Raw genomic sequence first — 23,786 nt, 5'->3', positions numbered from 1 at the left:
TAGACATATTGAACATTTACTATCATTTCTACATGTTGTGTGTTTTGTTGATAATAAATTAGTTTTGTTTATTACCCTTTAATCATTTAATGCAGGTACTAACTACAAAATAACAATAAATCCAGTTCGCATTTATGACGATGTATCTCTGTATTTATCAGAAAAATATATTTTTGCTGCGAACTGGTTTATTATGGGCAAAAAACTCAAGAGATAGCCATCCTTTGTTTAGAATGAGACATGCTATTGGAAATACATTTTTAAATGGTAAACAAATAATTAAACAAAAAGTTACAATGGAAATAAATTTCAGGGGTTGCGTTTTCCACCCCTTACAACCATGGGGTAAACCAAAAAAATTACTGGCTAAGTGTCTTTTTGGTAGTACAAAACGTCAGGTTAATTTTAATATTGTAACTTTTTCAGTGCTTGTGAAAAAAATTATTATACAAATTTTATGTACCCCCTTTAAGGGACTGTATCTTAACAAGGGATGCTCCAATGAAGTTTCTTTATATGAAAGATCGTATCTTTTCTTCGATGAGGAATCACCTCCTTAAATGTTTTACACTTATTCAGTTACACCTTGTATAGTGTTCATTAAGAACCTTATTAGTTGTAAACAATGAAGACATTTATCATTATTATTATTATTATTTGGGTGACCAAAGGGAGGTGGGAGAAATAAAAGTATTCAACTAGACTACTCATTTCTAATTTATTTACAAATATTTTCATTTACATTAATAAATACAGTTTTTTAACAGTACGTTTCAATTTCAATGTTTGTCACTATTATACAACAGCCATGAACGGGTCAACTTTTATTCAACAAAAAATGAGGTTTGTGAAGTTTTGTTTTGTCACATCCATGTTTCTTGCCTCTTAAGCTTTCCAAAAAATGACTATAATAAAGGCAGCCTCTTCTTCAACAATGATTTCTTTCATGAATATATGAAACCAACAAATATAAAAATGCCCAATATTTACAGATTTTTGGAAACGACGATTTCAATTGGAATGAAAATCCATTCTGGAAATTTTTCCTCATAAGATGTATTTCATTGACCCGTTCATAGTCATAATATTTGCACACAACCCAGTTGTCTTTTTGTCTACCAAAATTCTAGGTCACTATATTGCATTGGTATATTTACAATAATATGGCACATTTTTCAACATTTCCAGTGGTGGATTAACTAGGAAGAGGATTTTCAGTTGAGAAAAAATTTGACGCATTGTACACATGAAATAAATTACAATAATTTTGAGTATATAAAACCATTGAACTCCATATCAACTGTTGATGACCATGTGTATGCCTACAGAAAGAAATTTCATCTGACTTCAATTTCGAATATTCAAATTTCACTACTTTCTTCAGAAATCCACTTTATCGTTTCACATTTTGGAAAGACTCTTGCAGTATATCAGAGTGAGGAGGAAAATATAATGAATGTTTCGTCTAGATTGAAAGGGTTTGGGATGGTCTAAATGACTGGTTTGAAAGAGCCGGTCACAAATTATTCCAACAAAAAAGTTTTTGTTGAGCAACTACGTTGTATTGAAAACACCTGACATGGATGATTTCAAAGAAGTCGTGCACATTGGTACATTATATTTTTGGAACAGTTATCTCAGCACTACGGGAAAAAGGATGCATCTTGCCAGAATCACCCTGGGAAGCTGGCGCCGAAGAAATATCTGGCGATGACCAGCAAAAATCTACGCCTGACAGTAGAATCTATAATATATTGCTAGTAGACACACCTCTATGCAGGATGTGTGAACAAGAAGATGAAACTGTCAGGCATGTCTTATGCGAGTGCTCGGAGTTATCGTCAATAAGAGAGTGTGTGTTCGGCGAGTCTTGACCTACACCTGCCGATATAAAGATGTCTCCTAGTGGCCTGTCCACCTTCTTGGAAATGACAGGATGGACGATGATCTAGGAGGACAACTCCTTGGGAGAATGTACAATGGGTCACATGTGGCTTAAGTGCTGTGCGCCTACACTCACCCTCCCTACTCTACAGATACAGATTCAGATATATCGACTTCAATGACACCCACCACAGTCATAATTACTTTTAATTCTTCTTTGAAGTCAAATTGCATACATCCCTTGGTTTTTGGCATTGAAATAGACCCCAGGGAGGCCAACTTTGAATATGCAAGGAATGATGTAATCCCAGTTCTTGCCTATGCTTACTTATTCTCAGATACCTACCCATTTGATAGGATCTGAATTACTTGGCAAACGACATGACCAATATTCCGTTAGAAGAACCAGGAACTACCTCAAACACTACGGATTACAGCGGACAAGGTTCTGTATCTGTCGCTGATTTGGAAAAAGCAGAAAGCACTGTTTCAATTCGCAAGAGAATCGATGGGTCATCTTCAGTGTTCCACATACGAAATAATAAGCCTTATGAGTAGAGAAGGTTGAAAAATCAGGTTCTTGGCACTCATTATTGAGCAGGATTATTTATGTGGCATGTAAACTCCTGTCCCAAGTAACTGACAAAACGAAATAACATCCTATATAACATCCTATTGTAAAATATCTTTATTTTAATGTTTACTGTTTAAAATCTCCAATTTTACTGTTTACATTCAAGTGCAGTAACATCTGAGAAATCAGGTTGGAAAACGTCTTCTTCTGCAAGGCTGCTGACTCCCTTGCAAAAGAGGATGCTGCAAGCAGCTTCATCGGACCAGAACCTGTCATTAGCATCGCTTTGTCAAACAAACATTGAACAGCTGGATGACAAGAAGATGTAAACACACCTGGCAAAATTTTCCAGGATAAGGTCACTATAAGGCATTCTTTAACCCTTCGAAGCTTGGAACCAAACAGTTTTCAGACTGATTGGATTAGTTTTTGAATTTGGCAGATCCGTACTCTCACCATCTGACCTGAAAGACTGTTCACCATACAAACTAATCGGCTCCGTTACGAAGATTGGTTTATTTGGTCGAGTGTGAATAGGTATGAGCCACAATGAATCCTTGCGGGTTGCGGTGGAGGGTCGAATAGACCCACTCACTTTCAACCTAACCTAACCTTACCCAAGCTATGGATTAGCTTTGGTCCAGATATTAAAGAGTCTACAGGGCCTCAAGATTCTTTGAACGAAATAAGACTCAGCATTTCCAGGCCGTCGATTGGTTTTGATCCAAACCATAAATTATCAGCTTTACCAGATACTGCAAAAAAGCGATCAGCTGCTCTAAAGAGGAAATGCGTAAGAAGTGGAATTTTAACGTCATCCCCTAAAAAATTGCTGTCGAAGACGAAGAGAATGAGGAAAACTCTGAAAAGGAAAATATATGAAAACTAACTTTTGAACTTCAATAGGAGTAGCGGAACACAGCAGAGGCACAAAAGCCAAATAAGAGGAGGGGAAGCATGCCAAAGGAGTAAACGTCAAGGACAAAGATGAAGGACAGCTAAGAAAAAGCAGCTATCAATTGAATTGTCTCAAACAGAAAAAACTATTTGCATTGTGTGCTTGCATGACGACAGGGACTGCATTCAGTACTATAGCTACCAAGGGTGAGCTCATGAAGCCGGTGCTGACCTTTCAGAATGTTTAGATGCCTATATATGTGATCGGTGTCAGATGGTTTGAAAGTGCGCTTACTGCGCAACCTCTACTGCAGGCAACCAGTGATGCAATTGAACCCAGTTTTGTGTTCAGTAAACCCTGCAAAATACAAATAAAAAAGTACACCACAGAGTCAGATACTATAAATGCAATACGCATATATACAGACGGCTCAAAAACCAAAGAAGGCTCAGGATGTGGAATGTACTCCAGATCACTTAGCCTTAGGATTGAGTGGAAAATGGGGAAAAATACCAGCGTGGTCCAAACAGAACTGGCTGCAATCTCAGTCTACACAGAAGAAATAACCAGAAAAGGAATTTCCGGCAAAAACATAACAATCTGCACTGATAGCAGACAAGCCCTATTAGCCTTGAACAGGGCTAGTACTAGAGTGTCACCAAGATTTAGCCAAAGCCTCGGTAGATGATAAAATTATCCTTCCCTACTCTACAGATACAGATACTCTAAGTGTCCACCTCTAGTGGGCTTGAAATACTTGACTTCAATATGGTGTTACAAATCTTGAGTATTGAGTTCAGACATTTCAAAGATAATTTCACCTGATGACATCAAGCTATTCTGGTTTTTGCATCAACTATAGACAGAACAGAAGCTTCTAGTGGAATTTTACGATGAAAATCAAATCGATTCGATTCATATCTGTAACTGATTTCATTTCAGTCCCGTAATTTTTACTTTCAATCAATCATTTCCAATTCATTTTCACTTTCATAGATTTCTCATCTGTTAACACTTTCTGAAACAGTGGATGTTCGAACTTTTAACTTTCACCAAGGAAAAGTTTGCCATTTCAGCAACTTTCATGGGTATTAGAAAAATCTAGCTGATGAAAAATCAGCATGGACAATGCTAAAGCATTTCACTGGTTCAATCCATGTTATACACATATTGGAGGATATGAAATATAAAAAAAAAGAAAAACTATCTATGTTGTCTTGATGAAATCACAATTGATGGAAAAGTAGATATAGATTGGACGAATATAGTGAGAAACTACACCAAATATTTGCTAGGCAATAGATAATGAATACCAGTACATTCCTTGAAGACAGGGAAACACGAAAATGAAAGTGAAATATTACAAAAAATAACAAAGGAATACAACTAATAATTGAAAATATAGAGCGATAACGATGGAAAGAATTTGGAAGACAAAAACAGAAAAATCTAAGCTTGACTTGAACAAAAAGAGCTAGAATATTATAGACAATGAAAAGAGTGCCAAATGAATCCCAATCACCTGAGAAGAGTGAGTTGTGAGAAAAGACGAACTTTCAATTCAACAAAAGTTCAGTTGTTCAGTGATTGGCTAATAATTTATGATACAGGTAATGATTCCTCAAAGAAATATTGTCTAGGGTGATGTTTGTTACACTCAATTGAATTCAGCCAATGAAACCCCGTGTCAAAATCCAGTGAAATATGGTATAAAAAGTCTTCGCAAAATGATATGGGTTCATCTGATTCAAATAAATAAATAACTCTACCCGAATATACATAGAAACGTTGAACTGAATGAAAACGTTCATTGGTCCACAAAAACGTAATAATAAATGTTCCCCTGAACACAGTGACTTTCAGATTGGTTCATAAAAAGTGTTAGAATCGCAAAAATGTCCAAAGAAAAATTTTGGTGGTATTTACAACTGTATTTAAAAAACCTGTTTCTATTCCAAAAAATGATGAAATGCATGTGTACGCTCTCAAACGATTCTCAACTATAATCCTCCCTCTTCACATTCCACCCTCACATCACTTAACGCAACTCTTAATCTCAAGATCCCAGACTATGCCCGTGATTCGCCAAATGGAAATACGGTGCGTAACTTCCAGAACTAGTCGCTTGAATCGGATAAACACCACCGTACGGCACGTGGTGCGAGTAAAGCAACCCATTGTGAGTGTGGTGGAAACCAGGAAACCCTCCCCCAGATCCCACACTTGGAGGAGGCACCGTAGGGGAGTTTACGTCCATCCCTGGGTTCTGCTTCTTCCACTTGGTCCTCCTGTTCTGGAACCAGATCTTCACCTGGGTCTCCGTCAGGCTGAGGCTGATGGCCAGGTTGAGCCTTTCGCAGACGCTGAGGTACCTCGTTGTTTTGAATTTGTTTTCCAGAGCTACTAGCTGCTCGTATGTGAACGCTGTTCGGGCTCTTCGTGGTTTGCCAGCGTTTTGGGACTTGGAATCGCCTTTTTTCTTCTTCGAGGGGTCCTTGGAGTCGTCGCTGATGTCGCTGTGCATGTCATCGTCATCATCGGATTGATGGTCTTTACCTGGAAACGATATTTTACTTCAGTTACTTTTCTGGAATACGGAAAATGATATGGGATTTGTTTAGGACGACATATTCTACTCGCGAGATTCACGATTGACAAAAATGTGAATAGTTGTGGCTCGGGTTGTTGAAAACACAGTTCAAACAGAATACGAAGTAATGACTATAGTGGTTGATGACTTTAGAAATTTCAAGACTTATCATATAGAACACACATTAGGAGCACTACCAAATATTGTTGAAAAAAATCGAAAATATCAGATGTCACATATATTTTTTTATATGAGTGAAAGAATTATCTATTTTCCTGAATATGATAGACAGCATCAAAATTTCGTTTTCATAATGAGTTTCATTAGGGTTGTTGTGTGAATATAACATGATTTGAATCATATTTATGTCCCAGAAAGTACATACAAAATATGACGGAAATTTTGAGTATGGTGAAAATTACCATCTTAAAAAATATACACAGAAAACAACAGAAATCTATCGTTGCATTCTCTTACGTCACCACCCCCACTATATTCATATTATATACAGGGTATTTCATCAAGCGCTTCCTATCTTTCAATTCAAAATAAAACAAAGTGCATGTGAGGTATAATCAACATATTTTTTTTGTTTGTAAGACCTATTTATACCATTATGTGAGGAATATAACATCCTTCGAATGTCCAATTTTCTAGGACTCTGAGTCATAAATCAGGCTGAATTTGACCGATGGCATGGGTTATGTTGGCTTTAAAGACCGCTGTGGTTTGTGGCTTATTCTCATACATCTGCGAATTGAGAAAACTCCGCAGGAAAAAGTCCAGCGGGGTCAAATCACACGATCTTGGTGGTTAGTTTACATCACCTCTACATGAGATGACCATGTCTTCAAATGGCTCGTGCAGATTATCCAATATGGCATGAGCTGTGTGGCACGTAGCGCCATCCTGTTGAAACCACATGTCGTTGGTATCCAGATCATCCAATTTTCGGGATGCATTGAACGCTCTTGGATCTCATGTGGATTGGTATCGTCCCAAATTCGACAATTTTGTTTGTTCACGTACACATTTATCCAGAAGTTTTTCTGAGCTGCGTAAATTCAACTGCCTCGGATTCTCCTGCACACTCTCACAGATAGCGGAGATGTTTTCGGCAGATCTTCTTGACGTACGTTGACGTATGGGTGTCGGTGGATCGTTTACTGAATAAGTGGATTCAATTTTATTGACCAAATTGCGAATATTCCTCTCAGTAGGACGATTATGGCGACCCTAAAATGGACGAAGTGCGCGGTACGTTGCCCGAACTGAACACCTATTTTAATGAAAAAATATTATTATCTGCAAGTGTTGTTGAATGCTATATGCGTCCATGGTGATTTGGCAAAACAGACTGAATAAATGACAACTAATTAGATAGATGTAGCTTCAATGAGATGGCCGTTAGCAATTGTCAAAGTTCGGAAGTTCCTGTTGGAAGACCCCCGCCCTTACACACTATTTTGTATTATCGTATTATAATTAAGTGTGAATAAAGACATATTATTATTATTATTATTATTAATATATAAAAAATATGACTGGTGAGTTATTATTGATAATCCGTTATTATAATGATATAATATGAGAAAAATAATTGGATTTTCCATTTTTGAAATGATGTTTTGAAAATGTATTCAAATAACGTAGTTTTGGATAACTATCATCTCCAAATATTTGACTGTCTTTTGTCATGAGCTTGAACATTCTCAAATTACTTTCGAGACTAAGATAAGGATGCCCAAAACCTTTTTCGTATAATAGCTTATGGATATCGCTTAATGTGTGGATTCAGTTGATTATTGATAGCTGATGGTTGCTGGTGATGTTCTTGAAGAAATAATAAAAATAATTATATGGTTTCTGAGGTAATTGAGTTGATTATTATAGGAAATAAGTTGAGAAGAAGCCATATTTATTGTATTTATTGAGACATTTCTCCATTTATGAGGACATTTCCAGAATGCTGTGATTTCCAATGTCAACCAACAGTCTGTTGCACTCTGCATTGAATTGATTTGTGCAATTGGCAATGTGCACAAGTCTGTATGCAGTCCATCTAGCCTCTCTCTCCAGAAAAATGTGGAAAGATGATAGATCTAGAAGGATCTCCATGGCCGCTGATGTTGTGGTTCTGATGGCACCACTGATAGCCAGACAAGCCTGTCTCTGTAATCCAGAGAGCTTCGCTTGGGCCGTTTTCTGTAAAGCCTTCGGCCACCAAGCAATTGTACTATAAGTGATCATTGGTCTGACAATCATCATATAAATCCAATGGATTTGTTTGGAATCTGAACCCCAAGTTTTACCACGAATCCTTCGACATGTCCATAAAGACAGTCTGGCTTTGTGTAAAACTTTTTCCAACTGAGCATTCCAGGTGAGTCTTTCATCATGGACAATGCCAAGATATTTCACCTCTATTCCAAATGGAATGACCACACCATTGAGGGAAAGTGGCGTTAGATCATCCAATTTTCTCCTCTTGGTGAAGGGAATTAACATAGTTTTGCTGGGGTTGACAGACATCTGCTTCCTCAGGCACTAACTGTGAACAACGTCCAACGCGCTTTGGAAGATATTACAAGCTACCCTTCCCGACGTGGACCTTGCCAGGATGGTCATCTGCATAATCTTGCAGATCGACTTTTCTGTCGAGGGCATCAAGCAGACTATCAACTAGGAGATAGTACATCACCTTGAGGCAGCCTCTGATAGCCTCGCCTTGAAAAGTCGTAGTTGCAGTTCTATTTACTAACATGGCATAGATCCACCCAGTTATGGTCGATTCTATACCCTTCCTAGCCAGAGACAATCCTATAGATTTAGGTAGTGCATTGTCAAATGCTCCTTCAAAATCAAGAAATACAGCAACCGCAATCTCCTTGTTGTCAAGGGATTGGGATATTTTCTCAACGAGATACTAACAGTACTAACAAGACGATGTTGGAATATATAATATATTTCCTAATATATCTAAATGTAGTACTAGTATTCAATTGTTTTCTGTTCATACCAGTATATTATTTGAACTGGGAATTATCCCATCCTGAAGGTTGTATTCTTCTTATAAATGTTAAAAAAACAGCTCTTTTGTATCATCCACTGAATTGCTGCATTTTGAATCTTCCATGAACTTTTTTTGGACTTCCTCAATTCCAATGTAGATGTAAATTGTGATTCTCCAGGAAAAAATCACAGAAAACATCGAAAAAAAAATTAACAATGGTATGATAAACGAACATAAACATCATTCCAACTCGTGAATTTGGCCATACCGAAACTCAGAGTGTCTCTCTTGCCCGATTATTGGCAAATCCGGGCTCACTATGATTAAGCGTCGGTAATTCGAGAACATCACGGGAGCTTGTGAAATCAATACGTAACAAGCGACAAACGTGTTAACCGCATTCATTTGCCTGCTCACCGCTAAAACAATGCACTGTGGTGGCGCTACTGTCAACCGTAACGCCGCCTACGATTTATCGGGATTAAGCGTCGCAATATCCCTGCTGGTGAATTGATAATAATAAACGAAACAGAAACAGGGTAATTCGATTAAGGCAGTGCCCGATTTTCCAGTACTAGTAACCTTATGAGAAAAATAGTTGATTGTCATGTTGCAGTTTTCTTTCTCCGATAACTTCCACACTTCCGAAATAGTTCAGATTGGATAGAAATTTCATAGAATATTATTCTTCAGCAACCAAACTTATAAGAAGAACTTGAAAAACCCCCTTGGCCCTAGTAAAGCATAATCTAATTTCTGTTACCAACTACATTGTTCCCTAAGATTATTCACTGAGAAGATATGAAAACATGATAATAACAGTACACTATTTCATCGAAAATTGACTAGCAACTGAAAAAATACTGCAACTTAACATACTGGAGAGCTGTGCAAGACTTTTAACCATCCCACGGATAAGGCTGCATGGACAATTCATGGATATTAATGATGAATTACTTTTTATGCAGCTTCGTCAGTTTCAACTACTTGACACCATAGCCTCATAGCTCAAAATCTATTCTAGTGGACCCTCTTTGTTTACTTTTTGAACAGAACAGTTTAATATGAGCGAAAAACAAGATTTACAATGAAAAGAATATACTTGTTACTGATGTGCTGAAACATTTGCCATATATATGCTTCAACATAGCAGAATATGCTAGAACTAGTTGAAACCATGCCCAAAATCAATCTTGCTGAGCACTTTTCGGTTGAATTTTGAACTGAAGAATAGAATATAACAGGAAGCAAGATTCACATTGAAAAATTCATACTGCTTACTGATATGCTACAACATATGCAATATATTTGCTACGACATAGAAATATATGCTACAACAACTATTTGAAACCATAGCCCAATATCTAAGTTTGTGGTCTCTTTGGTTACTTTTTGATCAGGAAGCAAGACTCACAATGAATAATTCATACTGGTTACTGATATGATACAACATATGCAATATATATGCTATGACATATGCTATGACGAACAATCAAATATGATCAGGAAACAAGATTAACAATGGAAAGTTCATATTGGTTAGTGATGTACTGTAATATATGCATATATATTCTACAACATAGCAATAAATGCTAGAACAATTAGTTGAAACTATAGCCCAAAATCTAATTATTTTGTGAAGCCCTCTTTGGTTACTCTTTGAACCGAACAATCAAATATGATCAGGAAACAAGATTTACAATGGAACGGTATTACTGGTTAATGATATATTACAACATATGCATTATATATGCTACGACATAGCAATATATGTTTCAACAACTAGTTGAAACCATAGCCCAATATCTAAGCTTCGGAGCCCTCTGATTCATTATGATCAGGAAGCCAGATTCACAATGAAAAATTCAATCTGGTGACTGATATGCTACAACATAGCGATATATGCAACTAGTTGAAACCATACCCTAAAATCGAATATAATCAGGAAGTAAGATATACAATGACAAGTTTCTACTGGTTACTGATATACTACAACAAGTTCATAAAAGGTATGCAGAGAGTAGAAATAGACTAAGCTATTTGCCAGATTTGTTGGCAGTTGTTTTATCTACACATGAGAATGAACAGAATTATTATTATTCTTATTAATATTGTGCGATTTTTACTGTAGGTGAAACGATAGGTAGAAGAACCTACAGAACAAGGAAAGTATCTTCCACACAAATGATTCATATTCTGTTTCCCAATAGGTAAAAGAAATTGATGCTCATCGTGAATGCAGAACTATACCAGAGTTGTGATTTCTTTATGATTTGCCACAGCTGGCAAAGGCGGATTTATGATACTTTAGCGGGTCCATGCTATTCATGCTATTAGGTATTAACAAACATTATGGTGTTTTATCATCAGATGAATCCTATGCATCTTCCTCAAATGCTATGATTGAAAGTTTGTCAACATTCTCAAATAAATGGTTAACTTTTATCGTTTTTTGTTGCAATGAAACCATTCACTTGAGCCCAACGAGTTCAATGTGATTGAGTTTGCAATGATAAGGATGCAGAATAATATTTCGTTCCTGAGCCATCTAGTCGACTACATATTTCGGGCTTTATTTGAACATACTATAGACATTTGAAGATATCCGCTCTTCCCCATGAATTAGCTGATTTTCTTCCAACTATTCATGTCTTCATGGTTATCGTCGGAACACATGGCGATTACTATTCATTCATGGTAGTCGCCAGAATGTTTAAACATCAATAAAGCGCCCTCAGCAAAACTATCAACTCTTCTAATATGAGTAAGGATCAGTTGCTTTCCTTTTCCAGAATCTGGTAGACCATTATTTTGATTATGTTCGATATGAACTTTTTTCAGTACCTATGTCGAAATATTCTGGTTGGTTTTCAGGTTTCGCCGTGGTTTTCTTTGGTTACAATCTCTAAACGTTTCAACTGCAACTGCGGCAGTCATCTTCAGTGTGTGGTTAAAGTACTCTTCTTGAGGTATCAACTGAAACTAATCTCTATACGTCGAAACTCGCCAGCAAACGAATTCATCATTGTCGATTGAGAAATATTTTCCGATTTGTTTTTACCAACAGAAATTGAATCTCTTCAGAGTTTTCCACAATTTTTTCTGCTTATAATTGAAGATATATTTTGTTCTTCTTTCACGCTTTCATTATTTTGCCAGGCGTCGATAATTGTTTGCAATATTTTTCTGAATGGAAGAAAGTTGTATACATTGAATTTAAGCATCACTGAATCACCCTGTATTTGTTAAATCAATCGACGTTTTCGAGCTAATTGGATACAAGCGATTTGATTCGGCAGGAATAGTTAATGAGAAAGCTGGGTTGAATGGAGTAATGCCTGATATAGAGCTATTTCCATCCCCATTTAAATGGGTTGAATGCCATTTCTGCAGTGCTCATATCTATGACAGAAATTTATCTGTTCGAGTATGGACATTTATTCTCGTAGATACACTGAGTAATATAACACAGGTTTTTTGAATAATGAATTGGATAATAATGATACCTCGTTCAAATTTTATTATGCCTCCAACGACTGTATGTTTCTCAAACAGTCGTTGAAGTTTTTTGTTTCATGTACCCAAATAACTACCGAACTATGCCAAATAATCCATTTTCAACAATTCAGACTGTTAGATAATCATAGACATAAATGAACAAAAAACTATACTGGTTCAGATTATTTCCTCAAGACCTTACAATCAGTTTTTACGATTGCCTTTTGGGTTGAAAACTTGCCCTGATCAGTTTCAGAGAGTAGTGGTTGAAACATGATGTCAACGACATCAATTCATATCTTGTTCAAAGTAAAGTTCTCCATAATATTGATAATTTTTTTTTGAAATCGTTGGGATGAAGAATCTTGTGCATTCATTGAATGTTTATTAAGTTTGGGTATCAATAAATGTTAATCCAATCACTGAGTTGGAAACCTATTTACTCCTTTGGAAACAAAGAGCTTGATGGTAGCTGTATTCAACATAGTGATAGTAATATTGACGGTCGATAAATGTAGAGTCTTCCAACAGGAACTTTAGAATTTTGACAATTGATAAAGGCTATCCTGTTGAAGCAACATCTGTTGGACGGATATAGTCTTCAACAACAAATGCAAATAATAAAATTGTATTATCAAAATGGGTGTTCTGTTCGGGCAATGCCCGCCTCGCCCATTCTACGGTCGCCATAATAGTGACATCAATGAGTGGATCGTGTCCTTCCTCGAACGAAGAAAGTTCATTGTCAAGATTGATGACGTCATCTCAGAGGAATTTGAAACAGATATTGGTATACTCAAGGAAGCGTACTCGGTCCTCTAATTTTCCTCATTTTCATTAACGACCTTCCCATTCACATATCTCAATTGAGGGTGCTTATGTATGCAGATGATTCTTGCATTACTGTGTCATATACTTCATCTGAAAGACTAACCGAAAAGGTTTAACATAATCCTAATAAGACTGGTGCTTTGAAAATAGACTTATGATTATTCATAATAAGACGGAATATATGGAGTTTCATAACAAACACCTTTGCATTTACCGCTCTCATTTGAAGGAGTGTCAATTGAGCCATCCATAATGGTGAAGTTCTTAGGAACACAATTTGACTGCAACTTATCAAGGAACTCGCATGTCGATGTAGTTTGTGGCAAGCTGTTCCAAGCTGTTAGACGTATTTTCTGCTTATCTTATAGAACATCATACAGAAACACTTTCAAAAGTAATAAAATTTTGACGGTGCCCTCTATTTATGTATTAAAACTGTTGACTCACAGAACCTAAAGGGCATTGAAAGGCATTGCGATATTCACATATAACATCAGAAACAAAAGAAATATTTTACCGAAGAAAATTTTGTACCTCCATGCGAAAAAAAGCACCAGTTGATACTGAAATACGTCTATTCAACATTCTGCCCCTCGAATTGAGAGAGATCAAACGTCCAGATATCTTCATACGCAAATTAAAGAAAGTACTGACCGAAGGATGCTTTTACTCCCTCCGTGAATTCGAACTTTTTTGTGGTTAGTAACTTCCAGTACTGACCTTCTCAGGCTTCTTCATATTTTGCTTTATCTTTGTGATGGTCTTGTGATTTCTCACAGGCGGTGAAGTATGCATTACTGAAATACCCGATTCGAATTCGGTTTTTGACTCGATGTTTCATAACATTCAAGTATGTAATCTTTTTTCAATCATTATTTTTGTTTGTCATTTTAATTGTACATAGTCATCAGACACAATTTAATTTGTGAACTTGGACTTACATGATTTCATTACTGTTAATAGGATATGAATGCAATAAATTTGAATTTGAAGACAATTTGAAATTTAGTAGATAAATTTAAGTCCATTGGTTCAGTAAACGATCGACCAACATCCGTACGTCAACGAAACGCAAGATCTGCTCAAAATATCGTCACTGTCTGTGAGAGTGTGCAGGATAATCTGAGGCAGTCGATATCACGTCGCTCACAAGAACTCGGCCTTTCACTGACCACAATTTATAGCTAATTTTGCCTCGTGAATTGAGCCTGCACCCATACAGAATTCAACTGACCCAGAAACTTAAGGTAAACTACCATAGACAACGACGTGTAATCGTTGAATGTTCGCTCTGAAGCAGTTGGTAATTGAACCAAACTTTTTATCATTTCCTGTATGAATGGGTATGGAAATAATGAAGATCGTCGAATTTGGAACGATACCAATTCACATAAGATTCGAAAGCGTTATATGTATCACGAAAGAGTCACTGCTTGGTATGGATTTTGAATTGGCGGTCCATATTTTTCGAGAACGACATTAGCGAGGCCATCACTATCAACGGCGAGCACAATAGGTCAATGATTACCAACTTCTTTTGTCTTGAATTGGATAATCTAGACACCAACGACATATGGTTTCAACAGGACGGCGCTACATGCCACATAACACATGCCACATTGGATATTCTGCACGAACTATTTGAGGGCATGGTCATCTCACGTAAGATGATTCCAAAATCATAAAGCCACATTATTATCTCTCAACATTTCAATTCCTTCTGTGTGTTGCAAAGAACAAACCAATAGTAAATATCTAGAAAAGTCCTTTGAGCTCCATAAAAAATATTCAGAATGGGACTTTGTGAAAGCTGAATTAGACATGTAGCGGATAAAGTGGCTGAAAGAATCTGAACTAGATCTAATAAATATATATGAAAATGTAACATCATTTGCTTCCGTTCGTTATTTTGCTTGCTCTACAGATACCAGAAACCACACACCACAGCGGTCTTCAAAGCCAACATAACCCATGTCATCGTTCAAATTTAGCCAGAATTATGGAGAATTGGACGTTTAAGATGCCATCCATCCAGACAAGCCATGGCGGACATTTTCACATATATTCCACACATACTGGCATCAATAGGTTTTCCAAACGAAAAAAAAATTTCGATGATATCTAACATACTTTTATTCAAGTTCAAAACGCCTAACGGAAGGATCTTTTCATGTAAATCAATAAAACGAGAGATCTGAACCCCCTTCTCAATGAACTATGACACAGGGTGGTCGAAAACTAGTTTTTGATAGTTTTACTGGTTGCTCTTGGAACAATTGTTTCACAACCCTAGACAATTTAAATCCGTTCATATTCTGGAGGTGTCGCAATTATTCCAATTTGAGAGGAATGCAGCCGTCTGTCGAATAATCAAAAAGTCCCGGATCCCCGACAAACTCCGTTCATTTCGAATTCAGAACACCTCAGCAACATAAATACTCGAGCAACTTTGCAGCGTTCCAAGTTAGTTGCTGAGGAGTAACCCTGGAGCTGCGGCAGTGTCTCAAGATGGAAACAATGCCATCCTTAGAATAACGGAAGCGGGACATGTAATTAACAGCCTCAGTTTAATTGCCTCCGGGCTCGTTAGCAAGCCGTGAACTTTGTAATTAATCCTTTGGTTTTGCAGCTACTTCTCTAAGCAGATGTATTAATTATGAAAACGAACGCTCGCTTTGCTTTGCCATTACCGGTTTTCTCTGCGTGCTCATATTTCAGCTACTTTATTGAATTATTCAGGCGCTCAGATGGTTTTCTAATTGCGATGTATTGTTCTTGAGTTTGTCGCAGGGATTTCGGGACGCGTTAATAATGACTGTTATTAGTTAATGTGAAAAATTTAACCGTTGTAAAATTCTATTATTCAAGTCTCTAGTGGATGTTTTCATCTCAAAACTGGGATTTGAACCTCAAAAGGAAAGAAGTGATGATGAAGACAATATTCACTACATTGTACAAAACTTCAAGTAAATTAGAGACGAATTCAAACGTTTTCCAATTTTTTCAGTTGACAACAAATAAAAATCTATCAGATTCCACCAGACACATATGTTATTTTCTAATAGGTTGTTTCAAAAGTTTTGTCCGTTTTAATGTCATGTGTTTCTGTAGCTCCATATCTCCATATCTGTTTCATGGTATAGGGCAGGAAGAGGGAATAGCATTCACTGGGTAATGGCACCCACCTCTGTCATTCTATTGAAATGGACAAAAGCAACACACCACGTTGCGTGAAGCGTGATTAGAGGGATCTCTAACAGACAGCGTTGCAAACAGACGTCTTAGGATAGTAAAGTGCATTTTTTCATTTGCGGTCGCGCTGATCAAATTTTTGTTCAGGTGTTTTTTGTCGGTAAGTCCAAAACTTATGCTTATTTAAGTATCAATTTTACTATTCTAACAATAAAGCTTTTCTATTTTATGGTAATGCAATCAATTTTCAACAATTTTGTGTGTTTTTTTTATTTCAAGTTTATTACAAAACGACCGTTTGGGGTTATATCGCTCATCTGAGTGCCATTTATATTTTTATTGTTGTAGATATGCCTAGAAATCGTCACAGGACCACCGCTAAAGTAGCTTGGACCGAAGAAGACCTTCAAACTACAAAACTGCGATTGAATTCGAGCCACGGGAATTTACCCATTGAACCCGAATGTTTTCACTAATTAAGATTTTTTGGCAACGTTGCTGATGGCACAAGAATCGAAACAAATCGCTGAAAACCTAGACCCAAATGTTCAGAATTTTGAAGATGCGCAGTCTGATGGTCTGGCTATAATTCCAGGACATACATATTTTTTGGCAGGTCCATCAAATAAGGATCAATGCTCTGGATCTGTTTTGGCAGTTGCTTGTAACCAAGAAATTGTTGATGTGCAAAGAACTCCGGTATCCTTTCATGCCTTTGGTGCCAACTATGGCACCATCTTCTGAGCCAGGTTAAAGAAGGCGAAAACAACATGCTTCCATACATACTACGACTCCTATGAAAATTATTTCAGAGGTTAAACAAAAGGAAAAATTTGCGAAACCCAATGAGATTGAAAAAGATGATGATTCAAATTTATAACAAATGTATTATTCACGAAGAATTTGGGAAAAATAACGAGTTGTAGTATCGCTGCACCATTTGCGGATTGTAGGCTCATGCTATATGTTCAAGATGGGATTCAACAGATGAATACCTCTGTGATTAATGTGTCCAAAAATAAAATATGAAATTGTTATCATTGCCCCGTACCCTGAGCGGTATTACCCAAAGTCATGGGCAAAGCCGCTCAAACATGTATTTTTTTAAATATTTTTTTACTACTAGTAAGTCAAAGATATATGCTTTTGTTGTTGAATTGCTGATTACTTTATAACTGAGGATTCTGTTACTTTTCTTAATTTTAGATTATAATGAATAATTTGAAAAAATATACCATGTTTTCCTTAAGTAACCGCCATTCCCCCTCCGTACCCTATACTGATCGATAGATAATTTTACGCTCAATACACTTATGCTGTTCATTCTTTTCTAACTTTCAATTTTTTGCCTGCTTTCAGCATATTACTATATGATGTCGTTTAGCGACTTTTGGCAAATCCAAATTGAACCAAAGCGCTGCCGAGATAGCATGAAAAATTAACCAGGCATTTGGCAATGATATTGTTCATGAAGGGACTGTTCGACGTTGGTTTGCAAAATTTCGTTCCAGATATTTTAGTCTCTGTAGGGCTTTTCCTACAACTATTTAGTTTAGAAACATTTAATTTTTTTATTGATTTTTATTTTGTATTATAAATTTTTGTTAGAAAATTAACCTTTCATAACTGTGTTATTGAGCAGTCTTCCAAAATATCCATCTGATTGAGTTTTCACGTTAATTCTTTCATTTTGATTTTTACTTATCATTTTTGTATTTTCTCATCGCATATCATTGAAAGGCTCTCTTCTTCCGAAACGAAAGTTTATTGCCGAAAAACAGATGAATATTTAGAACGACAGACACCACTTGGGATGTTTCGAGTAGGTACTCATTGTTAACACTTTCATGGATTTAGACAAGGAATTTTGGCCCAAGTGGTTGTTTTTTTAACTACATTAATGACCCGACGATTTGTCAGTAATAATTTTTCGAGAGTTACTTCGAACACATGAACACATTTCTTAGCCGATTCATTCATTCTGTTCTGAGATTTCGGCCAAGAACTATTTCTTATTCAGATTCTTTTGAGTCATTCAATTCTGAAGGTTCAGTTTTGTACACATTGCTCTTCACATATTCCCATAAAAAGAAATTCAATGATGAAAGATCAGGTGATCGCGCTGGCCATTCAATCGATCTTCGCCTCCCTATCCACCGATTGGGAAATCTTGTATCGAGGTGTTGCCGGATATTAACTTGCTAAAGTGGTGATGCTCCATCCTGTTGAAATCGTATCGTAGCCACTAGAAATTGAGGGTTTCCTGGATCATAATATAAATTTGCGAAACTTGAAATAACATCATTTCAAAGTAGTGCCAAATAATTATCGCCATTTAAGTGGCCCTAAATGATAAGGGGCCAATGATATGGTTTCCTACAATCCCTGCCAAACATTATCCTTTTAAGGGTATTGCGTGTGTTCTTCTTCCATCCAGCGAGGATTTTCCGTTGGCCAGTAACGGCAATTTTTCCGATTGGCATGACCGTTAAGAGACAAAGTACACTCATCAGAAAACATAACGTCTTCTAATTGGATGATATTGTTATTCAACATGTCCATCATTTGCTCACAAAAATAGGTTCTTCTATGAAAATCGTCTTCCATGAGCTCCTGAGTAGTTACATTTTATAGGGATGCATTTTGTTTTCTTTTAATAATGCTATCGATGTATGGCTAACATTGAATGTAGTGGATGCCTACCTACTTCATGTATGTGGGTTTTCCTCAGGCTCAAGCATTACATCTAATTTGAGTTCATCACTCATTTCATTGGAAGCTGCTTTTCCATATGCCACACATGACCAAGCTCGCGAAACTGCTTCTCTATTTTGCTTATTGCTCCTTAAGATATGGACGGTAAATTAGGGAATTTCTCATGAAATAGGCGAGCTGCTTCCTGTTGTGTTCGGGTTTCATCTTCATAACTAGTCATTTGTAAAACTGTTTTTTTTGTCATTTCCGTTGATCTAACCATTTGTCAGACTTGAAGTTAACTAACTTCAAACTTAAATTGAAATACTGGCAACTACTGTTATAACATAGAATAAAATAGAATAGACATATACTTTATTGTCCAAGAAAATACAATCTTATTGACAAAGCTTGTTGAAAAATCTGGGATATATAGCACTCCAAAGAATAAGAGAAAAGAAACAATTCAAAAACACAAATACACAGAAACACAATTTGAGCAGAACTAAATTCACATATCTAATAGATAAAATATAACAATAGAAAATAAAATTTAACAAATTGTGGACAAAAAAGTTTGTATAGTCCCTTTCAAAAGATGTAAATAATAAATATATATATAATTTGAACACGTGCCATAGTAATAAAATAATATTTATCCCAGTAGAGAATATACTTATTTAAAGTATAGGTGTCAATTAAACAACAAATAAAACACCTATATTGAATCACAGCAAAGTTCCATTGTAATATTCATCAAGATTGTAGTACGCTTCAGTTGCAAGGGCATCTTTAACAAGATTTCTGAACTTTTTATAGCTTTTTTCCTTCCTAATTTCGTAAGGTATGTGATTATACAGATTTTTACCTTCATAAATTGAAGAATACTTTATCTGGCTTGTTTTTGGAACAGGAAGATGTATTTTATTTTCAGTTACTTGCCGGGTTATGTAATTTGTAGGTTCCGGAGTTCCAACCATGTTCCCTTTTTTGTAAATCAGGCAAACAGTTTCAAGTATGAAAATACAAGTAACAGTGAGAATTTTTTCTCTCAAAAATAATGGTCTGCATGACTCACGTACTCCCACCTTGCATAAGTATCTAACCGCTCGCTTTTGCAAAACAAACACTGAATGAAAAAGTTGTTGACTGCAAAATCTCCAGGAGGCCACACCATATCTCAAGTGGGACTCAATCAGGGAATGATATACCATTTTTGTTGTGGATGAACTCAGTTCATTTGAAACTATTCGAAGTGCATACCATCCTGATGCCAATTTTTTATTCAAAGCTGGAATATGTTGATCAAATTTTAATTCCCAGGAATTTGGATTGCTTTTTATTCCCAAGAATTTGTCCATTCAAGTATACATTGTTAATATTATAGCTGAAGGTGAGTAGGTTTGTTTTTTTAATATTGAAGCACAGATAGTTTGCGTCGCACCATTTTTTCACAATTTTTAAATCACTATAGATATTTATTTTCATATTAGAAGTATTTTTTACATGCCAAAGGAGCGTGGTGTCATCCGCAAAGATGGTAAAACTTCCTTGAATTGAGAGAGTCACCAGGTCATTTACATAAATAAGGAAAAGAATCGGGCCTAGTACTGATCCTTGTGGTACGCCCCATAAGATATCCTTCGTGTGTGATAGTTTTTCGTTTGATCTTACTAACTGTTTTCTATCACTTAAGTAAGACCTGAACCAGTCATTACATACTCCTCTCAAACCATAGTAGTTCAAGTTTTTCAAAAGAAGTTCATGATTTACACAATCAAAAGCTTTGGAGAAATCGCAAAATACTGCAGCTACGACCTCACCATTGTTGAGATGTGTGTATACATGTTCAAGAAAGGAAAATATTGCATCATTTGTTATAAAGAAAAGCTAATACCCTTTTTTTCACCATTTTTTCTATGATTTTTGAGAATGTTGAGAGCATGGAGATAGGTGTAAAGTTATTTGGATCTTCTGCATTACCACCTTTGAAAATAGGAATTACAAGAGCTGTTTTTAGACACGGAGGGAAATTTCCAAGGGAAAAAGATTTATTTATAGCCATCACTAGTATATTCAAAGCGGAATCGGGAAGGTTATTGAAAATTTTTATTGAAATTCCATCAATGCCTGTGGCATTTTTGTTTTTATTTTCTTGCAAGATTTCTTTCAGCTCTAATAAATTTGTGTCTTCAAAGTGAAATTTGTTGGGCATATTTACATTATTTAAATAATCCATAGGATTTGAAGTAGAAACAAGAGATGAAGCTAGTTTTTGAGCAATTGTGCATAAAAAACAAGTTGACAAGGCGTTTTAAACTAACGTTGCCACAGAAATTATTAACATCCAAGAAGAACATTTATGGTTTTTCCCCACTTTCGTATTATCAATACCTCAACATGAAATAAGTTTTGAGTATATTGCAATAGGTTTATCGAATTTCGGTAACTACATGATTTTAATTTATTTTATCTTAATTGTTGCATTGAACTTGAAAGCGATACCATTTTTGAATAGAGAATGAAGAAGTCTCTCAAAGGATATATCACAAACCCATACATACTTCTCTTAAAAAAAATTGGGGGTTGTACCTGTCATTCGACGGGGGTTGAAAATAGGGGTAGCATTTTTCCGTTGAAGTATGTCAAATTATAATTTAAATTTATTTGACGTGTTTCGGGATTTTGTTAAAATATGTACCTACCGTAACCGAAATAATGAACTCATTCCATTTGGCGTTTACACACTGCATAATAATCACAGTTCATTGTGTTTCCCTTCTCAAGATAGTGGATGGATATTACACCACGTACATCCCAAAAAACCTAGGCCATAAAAATTTTTAGCCGATTGTTTTGCTTTCGGGCACTTTGGACGAGGTTCACCAGTTTCTCTACACTCAGTTGACAAATGTCTCGGTTCCGAAGTGAAGTGATGGATTCGTGTTTCATCCATTGTTACATATCGATGCCAAAATTCTGGTTTGATATGATCAAACACGGCCAAGCACTGCTCAGAATCATCAAGACGCTCTTGTTTATGGTCAACAGTGAGTTCACGCGGCACCCACTTTAAACAGACCTTTCTCATAGTCAAATGCTCATGCAATATAAAGCAAACACGTGTTCTTTCAATATCTGTACCATGTCAGCTTGCTGACGCGCAACTTCTGTTTTTGATCATTCAAAACGATTTTGTGAAATTTTTTAATGTTTTCTGATGTTACTGCCTCATTTGGACGTTCACTACGTTCTGCATCATCAGTGTTTGTATAACCATGTTTGAAGTCAACAAACCAACGTTTAGTTTTTGTTTCTAAAGGAGCGGAGTCCTCATAACACTTCTCAAGCTATTGCTTCGCTTCAACAGTATTTTTTTCCATCAAGAAGCAGTGTAAACTCAAAACACGAAATTGTTTTTGATCAATTATTTTGAAAATAACAAAAGTAGTATCACTGTCACCACAATAACTAGATATTTAGGCAAAGCTTGTGAAGTGAAGGGAAAAATAAAAGAAATCACAGGTTCAGAACACTTTTTCAACAAAATTACTGAGTTTCATACCTGTATCACTTCCATCATAATCTTGCGACTCGTCCAAAGGCTTCCAACAACAGATCCCCTCACTATAAACAGACTGCCTCCCCGTGAACTTGTTAGGGTCCAAAATGTTCTCCACGGAAAAAGCCAACCGCCTATTTTGGTGTATCACAACCGAAGGGCTCGGATCCCTCGGACTCCTAGACCTACTGCGATCACTGCAAACACTTTCATCGCGTTTCACATCGTCTTTAAAACAGTTGAAGTCACTGCTAGAGTCAGTCTTATGGAACCCTTCGAAGGTGAAGCTGTCCTGCCTACGGGTCAAGTCTACCGGACATAAAGCGTCGTCGTTCTCAACATCGACGTTGAGGTCTTCCTCATCAGATTTCTCGCACATGTCAGCATCTCTGGAGTCGTCCAGTTTCCTCTTGGCTCCTCTCCGGAAGATGCTCTCCGACGAAGATTTTTCCTTGTCCTGGTTAGCGATATCCTGCGCGATATGAGCTGTGCTGGTAGTTACCCGCTCCATCATTAACATTGTCATCCCGATGGAATGTCGTGCACTATGACATACTTAATCCACTCGCTTTTCAGCCCGTAAAGACTGCTTCGGGAGGGGACACTAAACTAAACTCTATCCCGCGGAAATCTGTCGGGGACAATCACAGAATGGCGAACAGCATCCCGGGGTGGGAGAGCTTGCCGCGCCATTGGCGGATTAAGATGAGAGCGACGGAGGTTATTGGGCGGGTTGTATCGGTGGGCGCGGCCTATTTAAAAGCGGACAGAGCGGTTCTATTTGCTTTGTAATTATGAATATGATTTGTAATAACAAAAGAAGTGAGTTGGGAAATTAGCAAGCCATGATTATGGGAATGTTCTGGAACAAAGGCTCTTATTCGGAGTTTGTTGACGAAACAATTTAAATTTAGTAGCGGTGAAAATGTTATGGCTACCTGGTTAATTAGAAGGGAATTGTATTGTTATTTGGTTTCATTGGAGAGGGTTTGGCGTGTGATAGCCATTATCAGAAAGATCTCGAGTCTGGACTCTTCCAGGGAGTAATTA

At 36.6% G+C, this 23,786-nt stretch overlaps 1 protein-coding gene across 1 annotated transcript; it reads right to left on the bottom strand.

Moving 5' to 3' along the window:
• Nucleotides 1-699: 699 nt before the first annotated feature.
• slou (homeodomain transcription factor slouch) lies at nt 700-23,416 on the bottom strand. Its single transcript, XM_074173179.1, has 2 exons — nt 22,740-23,416; nt 700-5,912 (listed from the first exon to the last, which is right to left on the bottom strand). Exons 1-2 carry the CDS (start codon nt 23,260-23,262, stop codon nt 5,413-5,415), a joined length of 1,023 nt encoding a protein of 340 aa, XP_074029280.1. The 5' UTR covers nt 23,263-23,416; the 3' UTR covers nt 700-5,412.
• Between the last annotated feature and the right edge of the window lie 370 nt (nt 23,417-23,786).

This window comes from Leptinotarsa decemlineata, unplaced genomic scaffold (genome assembly GCF_025532065.1).
Source record: "Leptinotarsa decemlineata unplaced genomic scaffold, Ldec_3_MD MMD2_P_RNA_scaffold_12, whole genome shotgun sequence".
In the NCBI taxonomy this organism is placed as follows: Eukaryota; Metazoa; Arthropoda; class Insecta; order Coleoptera; family Chrysomelidae; genus Leptinotarsa; species Leptinotarsa decemlineata.
Note: the sequence above shows the minus strand (reverse complement) of the source record. Positions and strands in the feature narration are given on the sequence as shown.